The sequence below is a fragment of the Hyperoodon ampullatus genome (genome assembly GCF_949752795.1).
Source record: "Hyperoodon ampullatus genome assembly, chromosome: 11".
In the NCBI taxonomy this organism is placed as follows: Eukaryota; Metazoa; Chordata; class Mammalia; order Artiodactyla; family Ziphiidae; genus Hyperoodon; species Hyperoodon ampullatus.
In genome coordinates, this window is record NC_136924.1 from 95,599,974 (window position 1) to 95,617,202 (window position 17,229).

General features: G+C 43.2%; 1 protein-coding gene across 1 annotated transcript; it reads left to right on the forward strand.

Moving 5' to 3' along the window:
- Positions 1–2,468: 2,468 nt before the first annotated feature.
- Positions 2,469–6,333, forward strand: DPPA3 (developmental pluripotency associated 3; the record flags this gene model as incomplete). Its single annotated transcript, XM_079714990.1, has 4 exons — positions 2,469–2,550; positions 4,659–4,894; positions 5,277–5,315; positions 6,196–6,333. The coding sequence occupies 4 exons, from the start codon at positions 2,469–2,471 to the stop codon at positions 6,331–6,333; spliced, it is 495 nt and encodes a 164-aa protein (XP_079571116.1).
- Positions 6,334–17,229: the final 10,896 nt, after the last annotated feature.

Genomic DNA, 17,229 nt, shown 5'->3' on the forward strand with positions numbered 1-17,229 from the left:
ACTTTCCTTCAGAATTTGGAAGCTCTCTTATCTTCCAGCATCCGGTATTGTTGAAGAATCTGAAGCCATCATATTTCCCAATCTTAGATTCTCATTTTCTTATATTTTCTCTTCTATTTTACATCTGCTTCTGGTTTTGCCTTACTTACTAAGGAAATAGCTTTGATTTTATCTCCAGACCCTTCTTTTCTTGTTTCTGATATCAAACTTCTGAATTCCAGGTAGTCTTGTTTTTTTTTTGCTCTCTTGAGTTTTCCTTTTATTAAAAGAGCATCCTGTTTGTTTCAAAAATATTATATCTTCCCAGAAAAAAAAAGGTATTATATGATTTTTTTTATCTCTGGAGAAATCAGTGATAGTTTTCATTATGCGTTCTTTTATAGTCTTTTTTCTAATTGCTTCATTCCACTTGACTTTTTATCTCATATATACTATAAAGATGTTAACTAAAACGGTGTTAGAATTTTAAAACACGGATTGTGTTTTCTGAATGCTCAGCTTCTGTCAAGTTTAAGCAAAGAGAAACTCCACCATCATCTACATCCCATACCTCCCTTGAGCTCTGGTTCTCTTGCCTTTTTTCTTTTTCTTTTTTTTAACTTTTTATTTTATACTGGAGTATAGCTGATTAACATGTTGTGATGGTTTCAGGTGCACAGCAAAGTGACTCAGCCATACATATCAATTCTAACCCCAAACTCCTCTCCCATCCAGGCTGCCACATAACATTGAGCAGAGTTCCCTGTGCTATACAGTAGATCCTTGTTGGTTATCCGTTTTAAATATAGCAGTGTCTCACCTTTTTCTTAAACCTGGATTTCTTTTTTTTTTTTTTTTTGGCGGTACGCGGGCCTCTCACTGTTGTGGCCTCCCCCGCTGCGAAACACAGGCCCCTGACGCGCCGGCCCAGCGGCCATGGCTCATGGGCCCAGCCGCTCCGCGGCATTTGGGATCTTCCCGGACTGGGGCACGAACCCGTGTCCCCTGCATCGGCAGGCGGACTCTCAACCACTGCGCCACCAGGAAAGCCCTTAAACCTGGATTTCTTGAGCGAGAGTCTATGTTGGCCCTTTTCACAATCTCACCTCTTAATCTTAAAACTCTTGCAATCTGATTTTTGCCCTCACTTCTCCAAGGGCTCTCTGAGACTGCTGTAGGAGAAGTCACCTGCCCCAAAGGGCATACAGCTGAGAGCAGAACCACAGGAGTAGAACTTGCAGTCAGGAGTGCCAGCAAGAGGTGCTGCTACCGTTTTGAGCACAGGTGGAATCACGGGGTGGGGTGGGGAGGACTTGTTAAGACAAGGACGGCTGGGCCCCAGTCTTTAATTCACTAGGCCTGGGTTGGAGCTCAACCATTTCTAATCATATCTAACAAGTTACCAGGTGCCGCTGATGCTGCCTTTGACAACCCCTTAAATAAAGTGTTGTGACCTGACACGCATCTACAGCTACCCCTCTTCCCCTACAAAGGTAGTTATTGATCCACACTTCAACTTTTGCTGTTTACTACAAACAAACAAGATTGCTTTCGGTATTTCTTCATAGTTTCCAGCTATGGGGGAGATAGGGAGGTTGCACATTGAATAGGAGACAGTAAAAAACAAGAGTGGGGCTGCTGAGGACCTTCTCTCCCACCACCAGCAGTTAATGTTAGGGCTCTTTGCCAGAATTCAGTACAAGTTTATTTTGGGGAGTGGAGAAGGGGTGGGGGGATAGCAATTTATAGATGTAGTTAATTTCATTTGCTCACCAATCTTAAAGGCAATGAAATTGATAGTCTAGAAAACAAACTAAAATTACAGGCCCAAAATACACATTCATAAAATACCAAGCTATTAAACTGTTTATAACGGATCCTGTATTTCTCCTCTTTTGCCTTACTAGCATCCAAAGGTTTAAGATGAGTCAGGCAAAGAAAACTAAGGAAACTTGCCATTAACTTAATTGGGAGTTAATTTGCAGTTGGAGGGAAACTGCCCTCTCCTCCCTGTACTAGAACACTTAAAGCCCAGTTCACAAACCAGTAGCCATCTCCAGGAGTAGAGTTGGGGGGAAAAATAAGGATTTTTAAGGCAACCTCAGGAAGACACAAGCACAGAGGCTCTTTATAAAATTTCCAGCCTACTTGACAGAGGGCATGATTATTTTAATACAGAGCGGATGAAGAATTATCCTATTTGTCCACTAATTGGACTACGCCCACCAACTTGCCTTATCCTTTTACTCATTAGTCATTTACATTAAAACAGGCTGGCTGATTGGCTTATCTGTAGTTTTTAAGAGGAAACAAGACCTAGACTTTTAGGTTGGATACTTCTCTCACCACGGTGTTAGCTTGGATTTTTCTCCCTCTTTCTCAGCTCTATAGTTCTTCCAGGCTACTTTGTAGCAATTTGAGTCTAAAGCATCACCTTCCACTGGAACCCAAAGGTCTAGGAGAAGCTTCAAGCTGTGAAAAGACTCCCAATGGATTCATCTGAGGTTAACCCAACCTGGACCCTGGAGTCTCCTCAAATGTCCATCGATGAAAATTCCCAGGCAATTCCAGGTAAGCCAGACTTGGGGGGTTCAGAAAGGTAAGAAGCTGCCTTCCTTTCTTTTATACTGACTTCAGTCTTTTACAGAGAAATGCAGTTAAGTAAACCTCTTCAGAGCAGAGGAGAGCCAGGGAGTGTAGGGCCCTCCTCTAAAGAAAGAAAGAGAGAGAGAGAGAGAGGAGAAAGAAAGAGAGAAAAAGAAAGAAGAAAGGCAGGAAAACAGGAGAAAAGTGGGAGGGGTGTTGAGCTGCATTGTTTGCTTACTATGCTCAGGAATCTGTCAACCTTTTAAGGACATTTTCTGGGGAAGAGCAATCAGGGTTCTAGATGGTGGCTCACAGCGTCTTGTGCGATCAGTATTTCCATCAGCAATATATTCCAATCAGGAATTGTAAAGGGAAAAGAATACAAGCAACCTAAACTTCAATTTGACCTAAACGTTTTCTTAATTTCACCAACATTTCTGGGATTGGTTTTCCAGCTGAATTTACGCTTTGGGAATGTTAATAAAGAGGGAAATGGCTTTTCAGAGGAAATTGAAGGAAGGGGAGGGTTTATAAAAGCCAGTGGGTGTGTTCTGTAATGTAAATAAGTAGTCGTAAGACTTACAATGGAGAGCTTAGAAACCGTGCTCCAGGAATACTGCTAATTAGGTTCCCTGCCTTCCAGGGTTCTTCCCAAGTCATCTCTCCTTGGAGCCACACACGATCCCAGGCGTGGCCTCCCAGGCTTGGCCTCGCATGAAATCTTATTACCCTAACCTCGGGCGGGGAATGGATGGTGTAGGGTGGCCGCAGATGACCTGGAGCCAACCAACACCCTCTGGGCAGCTAGGAAGTTGGGTGGATCCTCGCTGGCATTATATTCTGCCCTCTGCCTCCGAGATCTAGACTGCCTCCCCTGCATCTTGAGGATAAGAACCCTGGTCAAAGGGGAAAAAAAATTAATGATGAGTATATAATACGGCCAGTTTCTCCCATTCCTTGAATCTGCCTTAGGTCCTGCCAATTCCACAACTTGGAATCTTTATTTCCATGTGCACAAGTCCCTAGAAGTTGAATGGATCCTGACTCAATATTTAATACTCTCACGTACAGGGAAAATGAATGCTATCTGCCTTGTTGTATGAGATTACTGTTTATGAAATTTACATGGGATGGGAAGAGTCAAGAGTGGGCGGGTGTTTTTGTTTTTGTTTTGTTGGCCTCGCAGGGCAGCGGAGGGGTCTTAGTTCCCCGACAGGGATGGAACTAGTGTCCCCTGCACCGGGAGTGCAGAGCTTTCATCACTGGACCCCCACCCCCACCCCGGGGAAGCCCCAAGAGTGAATGATTTCTCAAAATACTGCGTTTGAGTGGAAAGATCTAGCAGCATGAAAAAGCTGAGTAGAACTGGTGAGGGTAACGGCCACTTTGACATACTAGTTAAAGATAGGGGATCTGGGGAGAGGCTGTTATATTTGGGGTTTCTTTGTCTATTTCATAGATGCAGTTCATTTTCCAGACAAAAAACAGGTTTGTTTATCATTGTTATAAAGGTGAACTGCTGAAACTTGTTACACTGAAACATTTTGACTTGCGTTAGTGCTTTATGTCCCTGCATTTATATTAGGAATCACACAAATGAAAATGGAAAAACTGTCAATACCTGGTTTCTGTTCCATGTTTTTCCACTTGGAATCATACTGAAGTACCTTTTGACCCCATGGGAAAACATCTACCATTCAGAACTACCCATAACGGGAAGAAACCATTTTCTTTTTCCTTTTGCCACACCCCAGGGCATGTGGGATTTTAGTTCCCTGACCAGGGCTCTAACTGCGCCCCCTGCATTGGAAGCCCGGGGTCTTAACCACTGGGCCGCCAGGGAAGGCCCATAAAGAAAACAACTTTTTATTTTGAGACGAAAGTGTTTCCCATTATAGTGGATTCTTAGGCTGCTTTCAAGGCATGCGGCATGCTAGTTAATGCCCGTGGTATCTAGGATCTTCACCCTGAGGAAACTTCCAGTGTCCATTGTTGAGCTGCTTAAGAGCAGACCTAGTTTGAGCAAGAGATAAGTGGCTTCTGGATATTGCACTTCGCACTAATGGATCTTAAACTTTCTTTTTTTCTTTCAGTTGCCTCTGAACCTATGTCTGAAGTGTTGATAAAGAACCTCAGTAAATTGACGCTCAACCCTAGTATCAAACTGCCATTCATTCTACCAGAATGTCTACCTCAACCAACTGGGCGGTTACTTGGTGAAAACATACCCTATAGGAGAGGGGTGAGGACCCTGTTAACGGATCGGAGAGATAAGATGGAACGGCTGATTCAATCCATTAAAAAACGCTACGGCAAAGGAGTTCCTCGGGTCAGTTTATGTGGTCTGGGTAGGCAGCACTGCCCCACTCTAGGGGTTGGGGGGCACTCACATAAATCAAGATGTAAATAGTGATGGGGTGGCAGGGAGGATTCCCCGGTGGTCCAGTGGTTAAGACTCCAAGAGCCCGCTTCCACTGCAGCGGGCAAGGGTTCGATCCCTGGTGGGAGACCGTGGCCCCTCCAAAAAATTAAATCATATAAATAGCAATGAGCAGCAGCAGTCACTCATCCACTGTACTCCTGAGTGTGGGGTGTGAATAACACTTAGGGTTTTAAGACTCACCAACTCTTCTTATGTTAGATGGGTAGCATTAGTAATCCACATTTTCCTTGATAGTTGGTAATATATGTATTTTTTTCTTCCCATGAAGTCTGACTCTGAAAGAGAACCATGGCAGAATGATGTTGAGGTAACTAGAAGTTCCCTTACTATACAAGTGGGTGGGTATGTGGTTTGGGGAGGGAGGAGGAAAGGCAAATTGGCTTGGACTCTCTCAATCCTCAGAAACTCTGGAGCAATCAGTTCATATTTGTGCTTTTAAAATATATATATAAAGTCATTTTTCGAGCAGTTTAGGGTCTCCAAAATTAAGCAGAAAGGACATATACTTCCTGAACCCACACATTCATAGCCTACTCTGCTGTCAACATCTTCCAGTTACATGGTGTTACAGTGATGAACCTACATTGACACATTATTATCACCTAAAGTCTGTAGTTTCTATGAAGGTTCACTCTTGATGTTGTGCTGGTACTTTTTCACCTGCTGTCACAAACATGATATTCAATACCATGTAGTAAGAGGGCAAACACCTGAGCACAGAGTGTCCAGCAGCTGGTGGAGTGTCTCACGTTTAAGGCATTCAGAGAACTGACACTAGGTATATATTTATATATGCATGTATGTGTGTGTGTGTGTGTGTGTGTATGTAATTTTCCTTTTAAATTGAAGTATAGTTGATATACAGTATTATAAATTACAGGTGTATGACAGAGTGATCAGTTTTTAAAGGTTATACTCCATTTATAGTTGTACAGGACTATATTGACTGACAATCAGCAGCTGTTAGCACTACAAAATGGCAATCTGGCATTCTTTGGCAGTCATACATTTCGATCCATTTTTCCCAAAAAGTTTTTTGGTTTTGACCTTTTTTTTAGTGTTCCATATTCCAAAGTCTCTTCTAACAACCAACATTAGATTTGAGGGTTGTTAACATCTCTTTGGTGTGCAAGCACTTTATTATTTTAAATTATTAACCAATTAATCCATTTCATTCTTTTTTCCAGATTCAGTCAAGAGGGCAAAGATTTAGATGTAGCTGTCGTTTTTGCCGGTTTCATAGAGATACTTCTGAGGATAATTATGAGAATTATGACAACAATAAGCATTACAGTAATTATGACACGGAGTCGAAGGAATCATAAACTTTATCCTTGTACTATTTTTTCGTGCTGGTAATTTTAGGATCATTATGAAGCTTGGGAAAGATTGTGTACCAACATTTTGATAACCTATAAGTTCTGTGTAGTCTTTTTTTCTTGCATCTCTTTTCTACCTTAATACAGTAACTTATAAGGAATCTATGTAGCTTGCATTTGAATGACTTGAATATATTTTAGTTCCACTTTGTGAAACAAATTAACTTGTGTGGAAGGAAAGTGAAGAACACCAGGTTGGGTGGCTTGGCCACAGCATTGTTAGAACAGCATGTTGAATTGCAATAAAAATTTTTGATGTGCTGTTTCAATTTTCAGTAGCAAATAAATGTGTTTATAGAGGATCTTATTAAAATTTGAGACTTATTTGAGTACCTTTAAAATAATTCTTCTTAGTTTAGACTTGTTTTTGCTGGCTATGTATTAAATGAATAATACTTATCCCCATCACATTCCCAGGGTGTAAATATCTGGCATTCTAATATTTTGTGATATTGTCCTGTTGGGAAGGAAGTTTATACATTTGGGTAAGGTTAGAAAACAAGGGCCCAGATAATTGCACATATTAACCTCCTGGAAGAAGCTATCAGTTGGTCTTGGTTGGAGGGAATTGAAAGAAAGATAGTGGTATATAATACGAAGGGAAGATGCAGCCCCAGTGGTGTTTTAGTTCAGTTACTTTCTTTCATAACCTAAGTGTACACAGACCTGGATGTATTTGTGGGATAAAAGAGATACATAAAACTCATCTTCTGCCCTCCAACTATCTTTGGTTCACTTTAAAAAGATATTAAAGAATTGGGTACATGAGACTTCCCTGGCGGTCCAGCGGTTAGGACTCCTGCCCAGGGCCTGGGTTCGATCCCTGATTGGGGAACTAAGATCCCACAAGCTGTGTGGTATGGCCAAAAAAAAGAGAATCCAGTTGCAAAGCAACTAGAGACCTGGTGGTATTCAGAATGAAGTAGAAGCAGAAAGAGCCCAAACCTGGAGGACTGTGCCAACAAATGGCAAAGAAGTTCAACAGTGATGTTAAAAAGGAATATTAAATATTAATATCCACCAAAGTAGGTCTTCAGAGGTTGTCCTACTTAGAACTACTCAAACCAACATGGTCTACAGCATGGGTGAATGTGGGTGGTCTTGAGGTTTTGTTAAACTTGCAAGATGTTCCTAGAGGCAAAGGCCCTCTTGAGTGCTGTATGCATTTGAAAATCATTGACTAGTGAAAAAACTTATTTGTTGCAATCCTGTTAAATTTATATGCTTGTGAGATCTAATAATGTTAAAACATGGGTGAACAAAATACATTCTACTTTAGTGTCCTTCAGTATTTAAAGTTTTCATACTTTGAGCCCTATGTGATGTTCTAAGTTTGTTTTATATGTATTAACCCTAGTCCTCAAACATATGAGGCATGTTACTTTTAATACCTTCACTTTTTAAAAAAACTTTAAAAAAATAAATTTATTATTTTTTTGGCTGTGTTGTGTCTTCATTGCTGCACGCGGGCTTTCTCTAGTTGTGGTGAGCGGGGGCTACTCTTCATTGCGGTGCGTGGGCTTCTCGTTGTGATGGCTTCTTGTTGCGGAGCACGGACTCTAGGTGAGTTGTGGCTCGTGGGCTCTAAAGTGCAGGCTCAGTAGTTGTGGTGCACAGGCTTAGTTGCTCCACGGCATGTGGGATCTTCCTGGACCAGGGCTCGAACCTGTGTCCCCTGCATTGGTAGGTGGATTCTTAACCACTGTGCCACCTGGGAAGCCCTGAAGGTCTCATTTTAACTTAATCACCTATTTAAAGGCCCTATTCCCAATACAGTCACATTGTGAGGTACTGGGGTCAGAGCTTCAACATAGGAGTTTTGGGGGACACAAGTCCGTCCATAACAAGTAACTAACTCCTTCATAGAAATTAAGAGTTGGAGGCACATGACCCTTCCATCTGTCTGCAGAAGGACCTCTCCAGGACAGTTCCTGGCACATGGAAATAAACTTCCATTTTATGAATGAAACAATGAATGAGTGTGTGAACTGATTCTGTCATCAGTGGAATAGGTGACAGCCTCCTGAAAACATTCTGCTGGCATCTCTTATGCAAGATTTACCCATAATGGTGGCTGCCAATCCAAACTCATTTCTGTGGAGACTGTTCCATTCAGAAGTAGATCTTCATCACCTTGCAAATTGATTTGTGAGGAACATGACAAAAAGTATCGTTCCAGCCCCAGTTTCCTGGTGCAGGACGAAAACCTAGTGAAACACACCCACATTACTGGGTTCACCTGAATGCCAAAATCTGTGAGGGAGAAAAATGATGAGGGAGTTTTTCCGGTGTTTTGGGAAGGGTTAGAGGCTGTGAAGGGGCTAGGGTTGGACAGTGTAAAAGTCAAAGTCACATGGATCCAAATTATCCCTTCCCCACTTCACCAAATGCAGGGGGTGCTGGTTTGATCCCTGGTCAGGGACCTAATATCCCACATGCTGCGGCACAGCCAAAAAATTTAAAAACAAACAAAACCTGTGGATCTGCTGCTTACTCCCTGTTGTTTCGGGCAAGTAATTTAATCTCCCTGGTTCTCAGTTTTCCTATCTAAAAAAAAAAAGGGACTTCCCTGGAGGTCCAGTGGTTAAGACTCTGTGTTTCCAATGCAAGGGGTGCTGGTTGGGGAACTAGATCCCGTGCAGTGCACCCAAAAAAACAAAAATGGGGATCAATTTCCCTATATAGTTTAGTTATATGTAAGTCAAAGGTGGTAATGTATATGCAAATGATTTAAGGTCTTTAAGTAACCGCATAAGTAATAGTTATAAGACCATCAGAATTTAGCATTTTTGTTTTATGAAAAATATTAAGTTTTATTGGTTGATTATGGTCTTAATTAACGTGATTCCTTGTTTTGAGATATAAATGTGCTTAAAAGCACAGACTCTGGCGTCAAAAAAATTTTTTTAAGTGCTGTGGGGTGTTTTTGGTTTAATAGCTGGTAACTGGAACATCCTGCAGGATCCAGGACCCAGGGTTCCTTAGTCTAATTCTATACTCACACGGCACTTCTGCTGTACGGTGTCTGGTCAACCTATTGCCAATGTCTTTTCCCCTGTGGGTCTGACAGCCCCACATAATATACAGTATCTTTTTTTATTTTTGGCTGCACCATGTGGCGTGTGGGATCTTAGTACCCCGACCAGGAACTGAACCCGTGCCCCCTGCAGTGGAAGCAAGGAGTCTTAACCACTGGACTGCCAGGGAAGTCCCAAGTCCAGAATATTTTACTCCTTCATGTTCCCTGGAGAAACGAAGTCTAACTCTCCCAGTACTCTATTTTTACACATTTAATACTATGACTAGAATATGAATAGATAATCACCGAGGAGTAGATTTAGGAGAGATAAGGAAAAAAAGAAAGCATGTTTTTATTAGGAAAGGGTTGGGGAGACTCAGGGATATTGACACACTGTTAAGCTCATATACGCTCCAGAATTGCTTTCAGGTATTTGTCATGAGTTTACGGTAGCAGAGAAATTAAAATCTCCTTGAGAGCAGAAGAATAGGAATTATCACATATTTATATCCTGGTTTATTCACTGATTTGGGGAAAACAGACATAATTTCAGAAACCTTAAAGCAAACAAACAAACAAAAATCCCAAGAGAATGGAATCCAGAATTCGAGCACTGGAAATGGCTTGGCAAGAAGTGGACACTCCCTCCAAAGTCACAGGGGGAAGATGAGGTAATTTGATTGCTTTCATTTTCAATCAATGGCACATTTCCATAATATGGTTTTTGAGTACTGTAGCTGGGTTATCTGATAGGATGATCTGAAACTACCCTGTGATAGGTGACAACAAATATACCAGGACTCTGCCAGCCACTCTCTGTCGCACTGATGCCAAATCAGGCCTCTGTACCCAGCACCAAATTTAATCTTGGAGACAAGAGTTCTGGGCAAAGTGGAAAAAAATAGTTTTATTCCTTTGCCACAGCGGGCTGATGCCCTCAAAACTGTGTGTCCCAACCAGGGGGAGCCTGTGAGGAGTCTTATAGTCCAGGGGCGGGGTGCTGATAAGGATCAGTGTGTGTGCAAGGCCTGCATTCTTTCAATCCAGAGATCATCTGGCATCAGGTGGTGATGGGCAAACTGTGACCTTCTCTCTGGAATGAAGTGTGCTTCATCAAGCAGTTAACATCTCCCATTTGGTGGGAGTTTTAGTTCTGCAGAAGAGCTCAAAGATATTATTATGTATATCCCTTGAGGAGGAATCAGGACCCTGCCCCAAGGCTGCACCATTGTTTCTTGACTCTTCCTCCCTTGTCTCTGCATCCCCTCCTTTCCCTAATTAGCAACTGTTTGAACCTGCCCTTTGGAACTCAGGGAAGGTCATGGAGGCTGAATGCAGCCTATTGCTTACACACAAGAAGTGGGGGACACAGAATGGCTTTTGTGCCCAGGAGCCCCACAGGGTCCTGCTCGGTTTCAATATCAAGAGTTCTGCATCTGGCTTCTGTAAATCCTGAGCACTATCTGACCCTTTGGGAAAGTCTAGCTTTATCTTCCTGTTCAATGCATTTGGAGAGACCTCCCTGGAGCCATAGCAGAATTCTGATCCGACTTTGATTTGGGAGTTTCTCTGGGTTCCAATTTGAAAACATTCACAGCAAGATTTAGTAAAGCCTAATGCCCACCTTGAAAGCTCTACCCCAGCGCTCCTCAAATTTTAACCTGCACACAAATCACCTAGGGATATTGTTAAAATGTCCATTCCAATTCAATAGGTTTGACAGTGGGTCTGCTTCCACATGATGTTAAATGCTGCTGGTCAGTGGACCACATTTGGGCTGACCTAGAGAAAAAATGTTAGGGCTGGAAAGAAAAGAATTCTGCTGAGTCTCTGTTTTGACAATAATTCAAAAAAAAAAAAAATCTGGAGGACTCATTAAAAGATTACCTCTGGGTCTTCCCTGGTGGCGCAGTGGTTGAGAGTCCGCCTGCCGATTCAGGGGACACGGGTTCGTGCCCCGGTCCAGGAAGATCCCACATGACGCGGAGCAGCTGGGCCCGTGAGCCATGGCCGCTGAGCCTGCGTGTCCGGAGCCTGTGCTCCGCAACGGGAGAGGCCACAACAGTGAGAGGCCCGCGTACCTCAAAACAAACAAACAAACAAAAAAGATTACCTCTGAGACCATTCTGCACTAGAGTGTAGGGTCTTCCAGTGGGAACACGCTGAGAGACAAAGGGAAAGAAACCGAGGTGAGGGTGTGTCTTGCGCCACCTGCTGGGGCGAAGGCTCCATTACTCCTAGAACATCTCTGGGAAGAGCAATCTCTATCCCCTACGTTGGTGTTGAGGCAAATCCTCCGTCTCCTGAAACTTCCCTTATCATCAATAAAACTCTAGGATGGTGGAAATGTTCAAATTTCAAGGTATGCAAAATTCTAACTAGCCTCGAAGTCCTGTTTAAGTTTTTAGCCAACATTTTATTTCCTGTCCCAAACTGTCCTTAGCCGACTCAGGTGCCGAAGAAGAGTGAAATGGCTTAAATCACCCAAGGAAATAGAGGAGGGAAGGATCTGGAAAACAGGATCCTGGTAAAGTGCTTTGAAAATGTCACTTCCTTCAGGAATGTAAAATGTAAATGTAAAGCAAATGATTACAGGTGGTATTACTATATCTAACTCCTGCCAAATTGCCTCTTTGGGTACTTGTGCTAACTTTTTTTTGTGTGTGTGGTACGCAGGCCTCTCACTGCTGTGGCCTCTTCCGTTGCGGAGCACAGGCTCTGTACGCGCAGGCTCAGCGGCCATGGCTCACAGGCCCAGCCGCTCCGCAGCATGTGGGATCCTCCCGGACCGGGGCACGAACCCGTGTGCCCTGCATCGGCAGGCGGACTCTCAACCACTGCGCCACCAGGGAAGGCCGAAATCGCAGAGTCTTAATTAACCACTGGAACACCAGGGAAGACCCTCTATCAGTTCTAACTAAACAAGAGTAGTATAACTGAGCAGGGCCCAATGGGGTCTTCCTGGGGACAGGTCCTCCCCCCATGTCCTCTGCTTTAGCTCCTCTCTGAGTACCTAGATAACAGTATTTGATGCACATTTTCTGAGTTGTTTTATAGATGTGAAAATCCCCCACCAAATGGAAGATGTTAACTACTGGATGATCTGAGCACATCGCCCCAGGGCTCCTGGAGCCTAAGGATTAGTCATGTGAACCCCTGTGACCCCGCCCTATTACATCACCATCAGCCAATCAGAGAACTGGACATGAGCTGATCACAGACCCTGCAACCTCCCTCCCTCACCTGGCTTTTTTTTTTTTTTTTTTTTGGCCTCGCCTCGAGGCTTGCAGGATCTTAGTTCCCTGACCAGAGATTGAACCCAGGCCATCAGCAGTGAAAGTCCTAACCACTGGACCGCCAGGGAACTCCCTCAACCTGGCTTTTAAAAATGTTTGCCGATTCATCTGTATCAGTTTTCCTAGATTCCACATATATGCGTTAATATATGATATTTGTTTTTGCACCTATTTGCAACGCAGAAATAGAGACATGGATATAGAGGACAAACGTATGGACACCAAGGGGGAAAAGCGGGGGCCGGGGTGGGGTGGGATGAATTGGGAGATCGGGATTGACATATATACACTAATATGTATAAAATAGATAACTAATAAGAACCTGCTGTATAGCACAGGGAACTCCACTTTGCTGTACAGTAGAGACTAACACAACATTGTAAAACAACTATATCCCAATAAAAAAAAAGAAAATGGTGAAAAATCAAACGCTTTGCCGAAACCCTTCAGAGAGCTTGGGGTTTTTTTAGAGCGTGAGCCGCCCGTCTCCTTGCATGGCCCTGCAATAAACCTTTCTCTGCTTCAAACTCCAATGTTTTGGTTTGTTTGGTCTCACTGGGTGTTGGGCACACAAGCCTGTGCTAACGGGGGGTGGGGGTGGAGTGGGGTGGATATACTCTGGATTCTAGCAGTCGGTCATTCGTCCAGGCTGTGAGGTTTGCTAGGCAGATGGAATGGAAAAAATGGAATGCAAAATCTTTTTAAGCACTGATGAAAAATACAAAGAAGAGGTGTCTCTGAACCTCTTCAGCATCAAAGGAAAATCTTGCCAAAATGCTAATACCCAATGTTCTGAATTTCCTCTGAAACACATTGGTTCAGGGAACTAATCTGCTCAATACCTATCTAGGAAGTGTGTCAGGTGAGTGAGCAGACATAGAGGTTTTTGAGTATGTTTTCCTTCCTTTATCTTTCTTTTATTAGAGAAGACAGTGTAATATGGGAAGAGCCTAATAACATGCCCTCTGGTAATACACATGCTCTTCCAGACCACTTCTCCACTTTACATGCCTGATAGGAGTTATATAAACGGATAGGCTGATTGTTTAGGGAGAGTGAGTCATGCTTTATTCAGAAGCCTCTACTTAGGCGAGCTGACTTCAGCTCCCAATAAGGCGCCATGGAGAGCTTGTCTGTGGCTTGAAAGCCATAGAATTATAACCTCTAGTGAACACAGAGGTTTTTCTGCATATGAACGTTCTAAAAAAGACAGCACTTTGCTACCATTAGACAAATCTAATGAAAGATTTTAAAGGTCTGCACATTAGTGACCTTCTCTGAAACATCCTGGCAAGCTCCTTACATTCTGGTAAAAGTTGTTTGGTTCCAATCCTCCCTGGCCCCCATCCCCACCCTCAAGCTGCCTCCTTCCCCCAGTAACAAGCAGAAATACCGGTGATGTATTTTCACAGGCTGGTGAAAAGTGCCTAGTGAGATCTTATGGAAAAACATGAACAAGCTTTTGGGCCAACTCAATATTATCGATGCTTAATGCTTCTGTTTGAGGAAGTACTACAACATAATCCTCCCTGAGATCACTTTATAGAGAGATGACACCATGAGCTATTTGATGACAGTGAGTGAGCTATTTCCAATGGAAAAGGAAAACTTTGTAATAGCTTCAATCTCAGGTCTGAACGAGAAAAGGAGACATTCTTTTAAAAACTTCATTCACTACAAAAAGCTCTTCATCTAGTTTCCTGAGAAAATGTCCTGCTTTAGTAACGGAAAGGCACTGGGTTACCAGGCTGAGTGCAAAATATGTACAAAACCCTGAGTACAACTGCATAATCTTACTTGACTCTGGAATGCACCCTTTTTGGTTAGAGGTGGATGGTGCAGTTCTATGGGTCAGCAGTGGCCCCTGGACCAGCAGCATCACTCACTTGGGAACTTGTCAGATGTGCAGATTCTCGGGCCCACCCTGGCCTACTAAATCAGAACTCTGGGGAGGGTGGTGGAGGGAGGGTGGAGTCCAGCAATCTGTATTTTAACAAGCCTTCCAGGTGACTCTGATGCCCCCTGAAGTTTGGGAACTGCTGGTACAAAGCAGATGCTTTGGATGCACCTGGCAGAGTCTCTGCAATTTCTCTAAAGTTCCCACAATGTCTCTAAAAGGCATGTGGTCATGCAAGCATCGTTTACATATATTGAGAGGAAATGTTTCTTTTTCCTTTTTTTAATACACTTATTTGTTTGTTTGTTTGTTTATTTATGGCTGCGTTGGATCTTCGTTGCTACGCGTGGGCTTTCTCTAGTTGTTGCAAGCAGGGGCTACTCTTCGTTGCGGTGCATGGGCTTCTCATTGTGGTGGCTTCTCTTGTTGCACAGCATGGGCTCTAGACACATGGGCTTCAGTAGTTGTGGCACGTGGGCTTCAGTAGTTGTGGCTCGAGGGCTCTAGAGCACAGGCTCACTAGTTGTGGTGCATGGGCTTAGTTGCTCTGTGGCATGTGGGATCTTCCCAGACCAGGTCTCGAACCCATGTCCCTTACATTGGCAGGTGGATTCTTAACCACTGTGCCACCAGGGAAGTCATTGTTTTCTTTTTTATAAGAAAAATTTTTTGCTTGTTCCAGTCCAATAATTTCACCTCTAGAGATGCAAGACAAATGCCCCCCTAGGGACATTTAGAGGGACGCCACTTAATCATGGCCTCAGTTCCCAAAACCAACAAAATAGATCCCTGGTCCTATTGCATTATTCCCAGAGGTTGTACCCAGGTGGCTCAGGCCTGCTTCGAACAGTCTTTTTTGTTTTCTCCAAAGTAAATGCTTTGGGACATTCAGCTAAGAGTATGGAGGCAGGATGGAGAGGCAAGGGGTGGGACAGGTGGCCCCTGTGCCTCACTGTCCTGCTCCCCACCCCGCCACTCCCCAGAACCAACTGCAGCAACTTTAATATATGCTGTTGGAGCTGGAATTACCTCGGCTGCAGTCACCAGACTTGCCCTCCAAAGGATCCTGGTTAAAGGATTTAACATGGGCTCATTTCAATTACAAGGTCTCTAAAAGAGTCCTGTGTTGTTATTTTTTGTCACTACCTCCCTTCTACGAGGAGTGGGTAATTTGCCCACTGGCTCCTTCCCTGGATGTGGCATCCACTTCTCAGTTCTCCTTTCCCCAAAGAAACCCTGATTTCCTATCACCTATGGTCTCCAGCGTAGGAGAGAACATTTTAAAAGGCTGGAGGGAAAGAAAACCTTCATGGTAACTCATTTCATGTGGTTGGATATTTGTTTGTTTGTTTATTTATTTATCTATTTTCTTCATTCTTTTTATATTTTTCAAACTTTCTACAAGGAAATAAAATACATTTACTTAAAAGGGAATGCAGGGCTTCCCTGGTGGCACAGTGGTTAAGAATCCGCCTGCCAATGCAGGGGACATGGGTTCAAGCCCTGATCCGGGAAGATCCCACATGCCGCAGAGCAACTAAGCCCATGCACCACGACTACTGAGCCTGTGCTCTAGAGCCCGTGCGCCACAACTACTGAGCCCGCATACCACAACTACTGAAGCCCACGTGCCTAGAGCCCGTGCTCCACAATAAGAGAGGCCACCACAATGAAAAGCCCACACATCACAATCAAGAGTAGCCCCTGCTCGCCGCAACTAGAGAAAGCCAGTGTGCAGCAATGAAGACCCAACGCAGCCCAAAATAAACAAATAAATTAGGGGGAAAAAAAAAAGAAACCGAGTAGAACAGTGCTGCCAGGGGCTGAGGGGGTGGGGAATATGGGGAGATGTCGGTCAAGGGTGCAAACTGTAAGTTATAAGTTAAGTCCTGGGGATCTAATGTGCAGCATGGTGACTATAGTTAACAATACTCTATTGTATACCTAAAGGTTGCTACAAGGATAGAGCTTAATATTCTCACCATAACAACAACAAGGGAATTCCTGGTGGTTCAGTGGCTAGGACTCTGCGGTCTCACTGCCAAGGGCCCAGGGAAACTAAGATCTCACAAGCCATGTGGTGAGGCCAAAAAATTAAAAATAAATAAGTTCTCTGAAAAAGAAAAAAAAAATGGTAATTATGTGAGGTGAAGGATGTAATTAACCTTACTGTGGTAAACATTTTGCAATATGTACATGTATTGAATCATCACACTTTAAACTTACACAATGTTATACATCAATTAAATCTCAAAAAAAGCTGGGAAAAAAAGAGTTGAAAGCCCATATAAAAATGAAAAAATTCCTAGGAAATCACAACATACCAATAGTGTCTGAAGCAAAATATCTGAAGAGTTATATATGTATTTTTTCAGAACAAGTTATTCCTTTAATAAAAAATTCATTCATTAATGCATTCATTCAATAAATTCAGTGAATATGAACCGAGGATCTATTATACGTCAGGCACTGTGTATTGTAATGGGGACCCACAAATGAACAAAACACCATCGCTGATTGCCGTAGACTGAATGAGTTCCCCCCAAGTTCACAGGTTGAAATCTAATTCCCCATGTGATGGTATTTGGAGGTGGGGCCTTTGGGAGGTGATTAGATGATGAGGATGGAGC